A 13,127-nucleotide genomic window follows, 5' to 3' on the forward strand; every position below is an offset into this window, starting at 1 on the left:
CAGGAAAAACACTGGCAGCCCACCTCTACTATTTCAAAGAAGACCCCTATCTACCTAGCTCACATTCTGAGACCTTCTGACATAACTCACTGTCCCTCCCAAGTTTACAGGGTCCTTGTTAGAAGATATCAGTGAAAACACTTCAGTTTCATGGACCTTTGAGACAGGAGCAGGTAGTTTGTACTTGTATATGTAAAGGTAGAGCTAGAGATAGAGATGGTGGATGTAGAGCCAGACAGATCTAGAAATAGACATAAACATAGACACAGACACAGACATGATCTTGACTGTGGGCCAACCATTTGATTTGTGAGCTTAGAGAAAGGAAAGGCATATGGTATTCCTTTTGCATGTCAGTATCATGATTCTGACTGAGAATATTCTCTGCAAACATTTTACAAGTATTAGATGTATGTAAATACACTTATGTTTCTTTCATAGTAACTGTGTAAGTGCCATAGATTTATTTTCGCACATAAAATGCTGAAAGAACTCCAGGGACTATTTAATGTCAAGTCATGGAAATATACAGAATATAAGGAATACTGAATCATGGTCAGTGGCCCTAAAAAGTGATAGCATTAAAAGGCACAAAAATATAAAAATATTTATCTCCAACTTTCCTTCTCATTGATTTTAGTTCAATGCTTTCAAACACCTTTAGGAACTGAGTGTCTATATTAAACATAAATTCCCATGCTTTTTTATAGGAAAACACTATAATTGGCTAGCCACAACATATAGCATAAATTACTTCACAGCAAAACTGAATAACATCTTTTCTTTCAAGAGCTATTTTGACTCTATACTGCATTTACAAAGTACTGTGCACTTACAAGCTTCAGCTGTTTTGCTTTAAAGTATGAGAAAACCTAAAAGTGTTAAGAACAAAGACATTGAAGTCCTGGATAATAATATTACGTTATTATATTGCACGAATGTATATTCTGTTACAAAGAAACAAAAAGAAGAATAATTTTCCTAATACTGAAACAAGTTCATTACTAGCTATAAAGTGGTAAAGAAGAATTCAGCTTGTCTTTAAATCCCACTTTTAAATTATTTAAATAATAGCTAAAACTTTATTTTTAGTAGTTGGTTTTCTTTAAAAACTAAGGGATTTATGATTTTTAAAGACTCAAATTTGTCTTCAGGTAATATCTGAACACTTTTTCTTTGCTCTGTACTTATGTAAACCTGATCTACAAACCAGCAGAATTGGGGTTTCATGGGCAAAGTTTAAGAAGATAAATGAACAGGAATACTATTCCTTTTCCAAAATCATACAGTTGAAACAAATGAATTTAGTCATATGCAAATTTTAACTTATTTCTTAAGTAATTCCAAGTATTAATTTGAAAACATAGATAATTTCAATAAAGTGTGTTGCTCTAACTTTAACTTAATATTTTATAAAGTTATTTATATTTAGGAAAATGCAGTTGATCAGACTTGAGGTTTTTATGAATTCCAGGAAATGCAAAGTGTGCCTCAAGCCATTTAATTAGTTTTTAAAAATATTTCTTCCACAAATTAGATCAACAGTAAATAAACTCATACCTCAAGACTGAAGGTTGTGCTAAAAATTTCAAATGTACTATTTCGAGTTGTTTTTAAAACTTGCAAAACGAGCTGATAAAAATTCTTAAGAAAATACTACTTTTGACCTGATGATTTAAAAGCACACAAAATATATACAATTATTTTGTAATTTTTTAAAAGGTCAAAACTCTGAAGTAGGCAATATTTCAAACTTTGGAAATACAAAAATCTGTTTATAAGGATAATTTTTCTATTTTTAATCTTTTCTCAGACACTTTTTTGAAACTAAAAGTTTAATAGAACACCAATTTCATTTTCACCAGCAAACTTAAGATTTTCCAATTATTTCCTCTGTGAATTAGTACACTTATTTCCCACATAAAAAATGTCCTAAGGAATCACTTCAAAATATATAATATTAGGATATTTGTTGCCATTAGCTTGGTAGCTCAATTTAACAACTCCAAATGATTTTATATAAAAAATAGTCAAAGCATTTTATCTAAACTATGGCACATAAATTCATGAATTCACCTGATAAGAGCTTTTTCTCCAAAGTATTCTCCTTTCTGCAGTGTTTTTATCAGCTGTGGTTGATCATGGCCTTCTGTACTCTGTGTTACTTTTACCTACACAATGTTAAAAAATACAAAGAAAAAGAGACTGAAGGAAAAGGAGAATCTGAACATACATTCATTCAACCAAACCCTCCAGATCTAGATAAACTTGGACAAGGAAAAAGACAATACTTTGTTTTAATTTTACGGTAATTAGGACAATTACCTACAATCAACCCATTTTGATAGATGTGGGAAATCTTATGGTCCAATATTATCAAATAACTACCCACTGTAAGAGGAAAATTCACCATCTAAACTCCACCTTCTAAAGTTAAATTTTAAATGTGAATCCAGTGATTCCTTCTGAGAGGTCCACAAAGCAAATAATAATGGTTTTGTGAGAACTTTTTCTATTTTAAAAAAGCCTAATCGAGTTGACAAATTAATCAAAAATAAGGTTGAGTATCAGTAGTTCTGAGTCTGGTATCAATAGACTGACTGGCTGAATCCTGTGCACCTCCTAAAACTGAATGCAAAATGTTGATTGAAAAAGGGTCTACAACTTTCATGGGCATCTCAAAGCAATCTGTTGCCCAAAAAGGCTTAAGAACCCCCCACCCAGCAGGGCCAAACAGCAAAAGCCCTGTTTGTGGTTAGAGTTATTCCAATTCAACATGGTAACAAGTGCTGCTTTAGGCTGAATAGAAATTCTGTTTGGCATTTATGTATGTCACAATGAAATAAAATTTTAAAAATAATAAATGCAATTTTTTATTAGCAAGAATTCTTTCAAAGTATGGGGTCTAGGTTGGGAAAAAATGATAGGAAGTAGTTCTGAGTGTTGAAGAGTTTCAGAGGTTTGAAACTATTTTGTCCATGTTTTTCCTTCACTTGGGGCCAAATTCAAAGTTCAACCACAATTCAGTTTACAAATGGCAGTGCCTGACTTCCAGATGATAAACTCTTCCAGAGAAGAGATAACATACATAAAAATCTGCCAGTTTCTACACACAGGTACTCAAGAATTGACCCCTCCCTTCAATATTTCACAGATGTTTTTTATCTCTGAGTAACACTGTTGAGTCAACACTGGAACAACTGGCAACATGTTATCCATTCAATATCTAGGTTAAGAAAAAGACTTATTGTACATGTTAATATAAATTTTGCATCAGCATCTAAGTTCACTTGAGTTGTTTTGTATCAATTGAAATTCTGAGTGATCTATAAGCTTGATATCTAATTGTTACTGTCTTCAATTGCTGAATTCATTCTTCATCTACTACTTGTCATATCTGTTGGATGAGAAAATATTCTAGTACTGATCTTGGAATCTGGGGATGATTGAGAATCACATATTCATAGCCAGAAGGGACCTTATAAATAATCCAGCCATCTCATATACAATTAAGCTAGGTCTACCCCCAAAAAATCAAGTGACCTACATAACATTACTAAGAAGTGATTATTTCTTAGGGGGTCCTGTGGCCTCCGCTCCAAACCCAGTGTTCAAACAGAATTGCATGGGACTCTACCGGTAGAAGCTCCTTTATCTGTCCAAAATGGAGGACCTATGTTACAATGCAAAGCATAGTTGAGATTATGGCAAACTGATTTAAAATAATCTTTTTGATTTAGTAAGCTTTAATTAACAGTTACCTTTCCTTTTGCCAAAATGAAAAAGGTACTTCCTTCCTCACCCTCTCTAATGATGTAATCTCCTTTATCATAGTATTCCTGTAGGGATAAGAGAGAAAGAAAATGTTAGATCAAGTGGAGACATACAATTGAAGACATAAAGGAAGCAGAACTCCTTTTGTCTTTGAAATGAGTATTTCACACCTGTTTTGGGGTTTGTTTGGTTGTTGTTTTTGCCTATTGTAACTGTAAGCTTTTCTTACATTGCAGTCATAAACTGTAGAAAAGTAAGGAGACTTTTGCTTTATTATCTGCACTTACATTTTCTTCTTTCACAGAGTAAATTCACCTGGAATACTGAATTTCAGGTATGGGGTCCAAAGACATAAAGAGAAACGAGAGCCAGGCAACATCACCAGCTTTCACCTGCATAATCTAAATATAAACTGTTTGGTGATCAGCAGCATTCTAAAAATTGAGTCTGGGGTCTACAAAAAGAACAAGTGATTATATAATATCCCCAATGGATATTAGGAAAATTACCCTTAATTTCTAAGTCCTTGAAAAGCAACTTCTCAGAAGATTCTACATTCACAGTAGGTAATGCTGCCATAATACTATATCCAAAGATTTCTCATCATAAAACATTGACATTGGAAATTTTTACATGTAAATTCTATTATTTAATTTAGATTTATTTTCATGAAATCTCAAATTATTGCATATTTCTTTTTATTTGTTAACATCCATTTCTCTTGTAAATGTTTATATGATTAGAAAATTCTTGAGAAGGAAAAAGTAATCTATCCACCTGTCAGACCAAAAGAGCAACTAAAGATCTCAGAAAACAAAGGATAGATTAAACTGTCCACCTCTACTTTGCTTTAATTTGATCTTGTCTTAGTCACAGAACTAAGATGGATCTCTTAATTATTTATACAAACAAAAGTGGCTTCTTTAATTTTTAAAAAGGCATAACTAACCACGTAATTGCTCTCTCTTGTTTTTCTTTTAGACTTGAAAATAAATTCCAAACTAAACTACTTTGTGTCTGTTGTTTTTCAGTACTTTCTTGGTCATTTATTCTTAAAACCTATTTACATTTCTGGAATAAATGTCACTCCTAATACTAATAAATACGCCTTTTATTTTCATAACACTGTGTACATTTTATAATACATGTCAACATCTCATGGAAGGAAGTATAATATTTTTGGAGTAAAAAGTACTTTGAAGCCAAACACATCTATATTCACATCCCAGTTTACAATCAATTTTACTTTCCTCAACCAATGAAATTAAAGTAACAACACTTATCTTCAAAGATTTAGGAAAGCGCATTAGTTTTCTATTGCTGCTGTAACAACCACAAACTTAGTGGCTTAGAGCCACACCCTTTTAATATTTATAGTTTCTGTGAGTCAGAAAGTCTAGGCACGATGTTGCTCAATTAGGTTTCTCAGTTAGGGTCTCTCAGGATGGAGCTCAAGGTATCAATAGAGCTTATGTCATTCCAGAAGCTCAGGGGAAAATTCACTTTCAAGGTCATTCAGGATTCACCTGCAGGATAAGATCCCATTTCCTTACTGACTGACAGTGGGAACTGCCCATCAGGTCTCTCCCATTCCTGCAGAGAGCCTCTGGATTCTACTTCTGTTGCATCTCTCTAACCCCAACCAGAGATAATTCTATGCTCATGTAACTATACTCAATAGTCATTCACCTAGCCAATTCATGGTAATCTATTTTAAAGTCCCAAACTTTAAGCATACCATTAAAGTCCCTTTTGCCATGTAATATAACATTCACACATTCCAAGGATTAGAATCTGGATATCTTGAAGGGGGCGTGGGGCAGGGAACCATTCTGCCTACCACAATAAGTCAATGAAAGGCAATGTTGTCTGAAATATTAGGAGCATCTGAAATACAGTAAATGCACAATTAATAACTGCCATGCTAAGAAGGAGAATGGTAATGATTTGCTCAGCTGCTTCCTACATCTTCTGGACCTCTATTTCCTTTTCTGTAAAGTTAAGATTGTATTTACTACTACACCTAATGTTGTTTGAGGACTAGTTAAGATGGTGTATCTAAAGTACCTGATGGAATGTTCAGTACACACTAGGTACCCAGTGACTGTTCATCTTGTGAAAGAGGCTGTGAGCTGGTCTTGAAAGTCTTCCAGAGGAATGTATGACTGTCTAGGTAACTTACACTTGCCAGCCTTCCTGCATTACCTATGGCCATGTGATCAACTTTCATCTAAAAGAATCTGGTGGAAGTGATCTGTGACACTTCCACACGAAGCCCATGCATGCTTCCATGAGTGTATCTTTATACTTTTTCCCCAATTATAATGGCATGGCCCACATAAACCTAGAAAACCACATGTTGAAAATGGCAGAGTAGACATCAGCTTGGGTTCCCAAATGACTGTGTGAAGCCAATTGGGACTATCTTCCCTGGACAGTTATGTTAACGAGAGACAAACTTCTGTTTTATTCAAGCAATGATATTTGGCATTTCTTTGCCTCATACTTTGTTTACTCAAACCCTTCATTCCCTTCCCAATTTTAGCTTTATCACAAACCTTGACTATATGCAGTGTGATTTTGCAGTGGAGATGACTATGACCCTTACAGGATGATCCTGATCCCCCACACAGTCCAGCTGTCTTCACTATGTAGCTAACATTCAATGTTCTTTGCTATAGCTGCTGGGATTGTGTTCCATGTTCCTATTTCAGACAGTCTGCTCTTCAGGCTCCCCTGTTCCCATCACAATTTTAGTCCTCATTACCCACATGGAGCAGAAGAAACACGGAGAATTTCTGAAGTGCTGTTAGGCTGTTCTTCAGTTATTATAAAGCCTTTGATGTGTGCAGAGGTGTGGCTTTAATTCCTGACAACCGAATAACTTCAAAGGGGGGAAAGCTTGAAAGGGGACACTGAGGAAGAACTTTGTTATTTTTTAACGGACAACCTTACTAGTGGTATTTTTTTCCATGGGTGATTCTTTGTCACCCAAAACCATGGGAGGAAGATAAATAATACCTCCCAGTGTGTTGACAGTAACTTCATAGATCGGAAAAGGCTGTGGAAATAGGTCAGACCAAAAATATATAGTGGTAAGTACTGACTGCGATGCTAGACTGCCCAGTGTTTGTCAACTGGAGGGTGCAACCAGTCAAGCCAGGTGGTCACTGCGACCAAAAAGAGAGATGCAAATAATGTTGTTATTGTCCTTGTGGTTACATTGCAAAGGTGTCCCTTAGAGGACCAAGAAGCCATAGACCCCATCCCGCAGAGCAATGGTTTTCAAGCATTTTTTACCCTCACCAACAGTAAGAAACACATTTTGCATGTACTCCCAATACATAAACAAGAGCATGTACACATATTTACAGAAAATTGAAACATTTTTCAAAATAATACTTATACTTACTATTCTGATTTTTTAAATGTTCCTCTAAATTGGTTTCATAACCTAGTAATGAATTTTAACCCATTTTTACCATAAACAAAATGCTCATTCTGTGACAATCTAGCAAAATGCTAGAGCCTGAGTACCTGTAAATACAATATATAAAACCAGAAGGAAATTCCAAAGTGACGGAGAACAAAGACAAACAAGGAAGGCAACGACTTCCCTAGAGTCTTTAATTTGCAGCTAGAAATCTTCTTTACAAATATCTTGCAAAAAGCAAATGAAATCTTCATCAAAAAGAAGTATTGGAAGTACTGATGATATACAACCAGATGTGTAGTACACACACCCATGCACATACCTCTGTGCATTATGTGACTATGTACTCAAGTGTGTTGGTTAAAAAATTGTTTACAGTTAGTTATCTGTGTTGTTACTAGTTAATCTTTGTTTTCCAAGTACAAGAGTTTAAAACACCTCAGAAATTTTAAAGCAAGCACACCTGGATCAGGTGGACCCAGTCAGCCATTCAGGCATGTAGCACCTGATTGGTTATTTTCAAAGAACCAGATACTACAAAATGAAAAACAACAGAAGTTATTCCTATTTGGGTGAGCCAATCATATAGAATTCTATGATTTAAATGTTGAAAGAGCTCATAGAGATATGGCCCACCACTCCATTATTTTGTAGATGAGGAGATGATATGCTAAAGTCCACCACAATTCATTGAGCTGGTAGAGTGACAGAGGCAGAACCACAAGCCCTAATCTCCAGACTCTGGACTAGTGACCTTTCTACAACACCTGGCTGCCCCACCTTTAGCTCAATGGTTCATAAACGGTAGCAAAATCTACAATTATTTCAACTTTCTTATGACTCTGGATTTAACCATTTAGATGACAGGAAAAAAAAATCCTGGTTTATGTAAGTGTTGGTAAGGACTACAAGAAAGACTAGACTTTAAAAAAGTGATTCAAATGTAAAATTCCCAAAGAAAGAGGCAGATGGTTGCAAACTCTAAACATTCATAACTAAACCAGTGCCTCTTAGACTTTAATAAGCATAAAAATCCCACCATTAGAGTGTTAGGTGTGGATTTGGGGGTCCTAACTTGAGTTTCTGATTCAGTAAGTGCGGGTGGTGCCTGGGAATATGCCTTCTCATCAGCACCATGGGCAATCTGTCTAAGTGCAAGGGTGCTTCACACTATACCCTCATGCCAGCCTCATAGACCTCAGCTTTGTGAAAGATGGCAGGTTAGAGTCACAGTGCAAAAGGCCAAAGGGTCAAATACCAAAGCACTGTGACTAACTGGTGACTTTATGATGACTCACAATGTTTGTAGTTCAGAAGGATGTCACAGTCAAATCTCATGCTTAGTGGATTCATCACCACATGTGGGAGCAGAAACCACTTCCACTCTTATCTTCCATACTGCACAACTGCCCGGTGCATAAGTCACACTGTTATTTTCATTGTCGTGAATCTTTACACTCCGTTCTGAATCTATATCGTGCTATTACAGTTCTCATGAGTTAACTCTTAATGAACTCTAGTATGTTGGTGTTATTCCCACCCTCGTTTTCTTATCAGAACACAAGAAGAGGCTTAAAGGCAATAGCTGCCTCTATAACTAAACGTTCTGAGTGATTTAAGCTAAAGCAAGAAATGCTATTGAAACATTGCACAATCAGGGCCATTTGTTCTAGGAGTTCAACCATCTAAGTTTCAACAGACACATCAGATCAACTACTTGGTGATGGGAAATTCTGATTCTCCCTTCCCCACCCCTTGCTACATGCAAAACTCCCAAATCAACTCCTAAACTTCATGACAGATTTAGCTTGTGGTTTTCCAAAGATTATGGGGACAGTTTATGGGACAGCTGGTCCTAGAACTCTGGACGCTGTCAAAACTGATACAGTAGTGATTGGCTGTTGTCAGGACCAAGTTGATAGGTCATTAGTCCAAGCTACGCTGGTAAATCACATGCTTTTCTTAGCACTAAATAGATCCCATTACTCCCTTGTTAATCACTTTCACATTTGAGAATTTTCACACATCACAGAGACACATTTGTTTGCCAGGTATGAATAAAGAGCCCTTTATAAACTGTGCTGCTGTCTGCAAATGCTGAAATATAGTGAATCCTTTCCAGGGTGTTTGAAAAGATGAGTTTTTCAAATTTGAATTGTGTGTTAATTATTACTGGATTTGAGCCCCCATCTATATATTCTGTAGCAATTGCCTGTGGCTGCTATAAATATGTCTAATTTACCATTTATTTTTAATGATACTAAATTTCCGTATTTGCTGTCAACATAGAAATCCCCTCTGGTGAATCTACTCTATTAGTATTATATTAAAAACAGATTTCCTTGGTTAACAAAAAAAAAAAACTAGGGCCTCTCCGCTTTAAATAAAAAAAAAAACACCTTTAGAAATTAGGATGAATTATTAATTTGTAACATCTGTGATTGGGTTATGTTACAATGGGAGACTCTCAAGAGACCCAGGGTAAGCAATCTTCTTGAAAATGACTTCATATCTGAACCCCCTGGGGGCACAAGGCCAGGCACTGTGTCATCATGGTCTGTCCTTGATAAACTGCTGGATGGGTTCCATGAATTGTAAATGGAAACACTGCTGGTGTCACTTACACTTAAGGACAAAATGGTCCCTACTCCCTGCTTGACAGATATTAGTTACATTGTATATTGTGATTGACAGAGGCATGAATCTGTCAACAATCAGCCTTGCAGAGTTTTTGGGGGTTTTTTCCCTCCCACTGAGAACAGCTTTATAAAAGCTTGAATTCTATATGTGACTCCTTTACTATTCCTTACCTCCTTTAAATTCTATAAAAGCCATCTGGGTTTCAATAAAACTGACCCCCCAAAAAGTTAAAGAACGTATTTGCTTTGAATTTTAATCTCTGAAATCTGAAGACGTTTTCACAAAATGCATATCGTTAGAATCCAAGGTACGTATCGTAAAAGCATTATTCATGAAAAGACTTGACTAGTCTTGGACTAGAACCAACCATCTGGGTGATGCCTAAAATGACTTTTTGAACACATTCCAATATGCCGTTTCCCCCTAGATGTTAAAATAGATAAAGTGCTTCTTAAGTAGAGTTTTTAAAATGTGTTTTTGTGGCCTAGAGTGTTCAAGTAGAAAGTGTTTCACAGCCTGACTCAGAGGCTTGCCACCAAAAGGACCAACATACCCTTTCTCTGCTCCAGTTCTTAATTATGCATCAGTGACTCCTTTATACTATGAAAACTCTGTAAGGGATTGTGATGTTAATTGTAGAAAATAAAATGCTTCTTGAGTAAGGCAGGTTTGTTTTATAAGATATACTAAAAAGATTAAAATATGTAAATCAAATTTCATTTTACACATGCAAATCCAATTTCCTTTTATACATCTAAAGAGTTTAAACCTTTCTCCACCCCTTAAGGCAGCATGAGTTAGCTTAAGGTTTTTCATCATAGAAAAAGGCTCTTGGTCTCTGTAGACTGGTGCTCTGACATCTTTTTCTTATTTATTTATGGTGTTAATAATATAACTACATTCTAATATCTTCTACTGAAATTTATTTTTTACTTCAAAATTTCTTACCACTTCCAAGCAGTCAATGATCTTGGTTAATTTATCTTCAGGTAAATTCTTCAGCAAGGATACACTTCAAAATTAAAAAGAAACCTTTAATTACCTTCCTGAATTAAGCTATAAATATACACATATGCAGGTTCTAAAATCTTTACAAACATTTTAAAATATATAATGGACTTTGATTCTTCCAAAGTAAATGTCCAAATAACTGAAAACACATCAATAACTAAATTTCATATACACTGGAAATTATAGATATATAATCACAGACATGTGCCATAGGCAAATAAATGAAAATAGTAAGATACCAGATTGGGGGGGGGGAAATCACATTTTGTCTCTTTGGTAAAAATAAATTTATATTTGTTGTTGGTTTTCAAAATGAATCGCATTTTGCAATTTGTTCCTCTCCACATCTCAGTATCTCTTTTATTAGTTTGTGCGAGGAGCTCTGCTTCCAGTGGAGAATCAGATTTTTGTCTAAATCCTTATAATTAAGTAAGGACTGAATCCGGGGTTGGGAGGGAACATGGGAATTGACATTGAAATGATCTCTGATTATTAGTCATACTGTACTGTCTTTTAAAATTAATGACAGCCAGAGGCACAGATGAACTTCAAAAATAGGCTAAATCAAGCTACAGGCAAAATTATAAACAACACCAAGGGAATGATCACTAAACTTCAGAATGCAGATACTCTCAAGGAGAGGAGAAAGAAGCTGGAAATAACATGGGGAAGTACATAAGAACTTCAACAACTGCTTTCCTTTCTTAGGTTGGGCAGTAGCTTCATGGGCGTTCATTTTGTTATGATGTCTTATAACTTACACATGTACTATATATCACATAGAATATCACATACTTCAAATAAAAATGTAAATGGAAAAAAACATACTGTACATTATGAAACAAAGAGGAATGTATTCCCCTAATACATCTCACTATAGATGAAATGGTAAAAGAGTCATCAGAACTTGTTATTAACACAGGCTATCATGAAATTTTACTTCTGGTCCAAACAGGGATCAATAACATTAGTGAAAATTAACAATTATAAAGCTAGCACGTTTGGAGGTTGGTGGGAAAAGAGATACAAGAAAAAATATTTTCTCTGTCTCCCCTCTATGAAGGCAAGAATCAGGTTTATCTTGTTCACCACTAAATCTACAACATTTAGTGCCTGCTAATAAGTATTAGTTGAATGAAAGAAATAACAAAAGGAGGGAAGGAAGGAAGGAATATTCACTAGCAGATCATCTGAGCTTTTTCCACTAAGAACATACTAGACTCCAAGGGAATTAACTGCTATGCCTAGTTCACGTTTTATCTCAGACATTCAAACACAACCCAGGTACACTGGTTTTCTTCAGGTACCTCTTTTTGGCCCTTGCATAAGTGTGGCTTATCAGCTTTAAATGCTAATCTGTGTTGCTCAGTTGGTGGATTTTGAGATTACCTAGATTCAAGTGGACCCCACAATATGATAGCTAACTCATTGGCTGGCATATAGGTAGAGAACCTGCTTGTCATTATTGCAGCTCTCTGCCAGGAGACATTATTGTCTCTGGGAGGACAAATCAGTAAGATTCTATACGAGAAATCTTATTCAATGTTTATTGAGTCTACACTATAAGCTAAGCACTATATGGCCCTAAAATCATTAGCTTTGAAGGATTCTTATGCTAGAAAAAATCACCATAAGAAGAACTGATAATTTATTTTTGGAAATCATGTGATACATTCTTATCATCATTATTATTATTATTACATATCATAGATGACATTTCATTACAGAATGTATTGCAGCTTCAGAAACTTGCAAAACTCCCACTAAAGGTACAGAAATTGTTTAAATAACTTATACTTCCAAATAAAGTTTCAATGTGGAATAGTTTTTTTCACTTACATAGACCATTTTTTCCTTATAAATTGATTCATCCAAGTTGTTGAGGTACAGAACAGTTCACAAAATGAGTATGTTCCAAGTCATCATGACAAGTATAGTAACATTTTTAGCAAGTCAATTTGCTACAAATAATAGGAATTTGGAAGATGGTGTGACTAGGCAAATACAAAGTCTCAGGTAAAGCAAATAAGGGTAGTAAACTTAATTAATTTTAATACCATTCTAAGCAAAGTACTTATAGAAAGCTTGTCTTTTGGCTAACCACTTTCAAATTTCAAATGCCTTTCAAAGCCAACGAGCAACCCAAATAATAGTTTAGGTTTTTTGCACATTTTTCTATGCTGTACACTATCACTCCATCAATGCAAGGGCAAAAACTAGCAGTAGAAGTAAATGAGTATACAAGGATAATGGAAATTAAATATGGTTT

General features: G+C 35.2%; 1 protein-coding gene across 5 annotated transcripts in view; it reads right to left on the reverse strand.

The window, feature by feature from the left end:
* The window catches only part of PRKG2 (protein kinase, cGMP-dependent, type II), a 117,488-nt gene that overhangs the window by 59,769 nt on the left and 44,592 nt on the right, over window positions 1-13,127 (reverse strand). For 3 of the 5 annotated variants that reach the window (XM_011941748.1, XM_011941746.1, XM_011941747.1), the window contains exons 6-8: window positions 10,796-10,859; window positions 3,762-3,839; window positions 2,077-2,171 (exon numbers count right to left, since the gene is read on the reverse strand). In XM_011941748.1, the coding sequence (XP_011797138.1) occupies window positions 2,077-2,171; window positions 3,762-3,839; window positions 10,796-10,859 (237 nt within the window). Of the gene's footprint in view, window positions 1-2,076; window positions 2,172-3,547; window positions 3,674-3,761; window positions 3,843-10,795; window positions 10,860-13,127 lie in introns of those variants that run through there. The other 2 variants (XM_011941749.1, XM_011941750.1) reach the window with 2 other exon arrangements.

This window comes from Colobus angolensis, unplaced genomic scaffold (assembly GCF_000951035.1).
Source record: "Colobus angolensis palliatus isolate OR3802 unplaced genomic scaffold, Cang.pa_1.0 Scaffold200, whole genome shotgun sequence".
NCBI lineage: Eukaryota > Metazoa > Chordata > Mammalia > Primates > Cercopithecidae > Colobus > Colobus angolensis.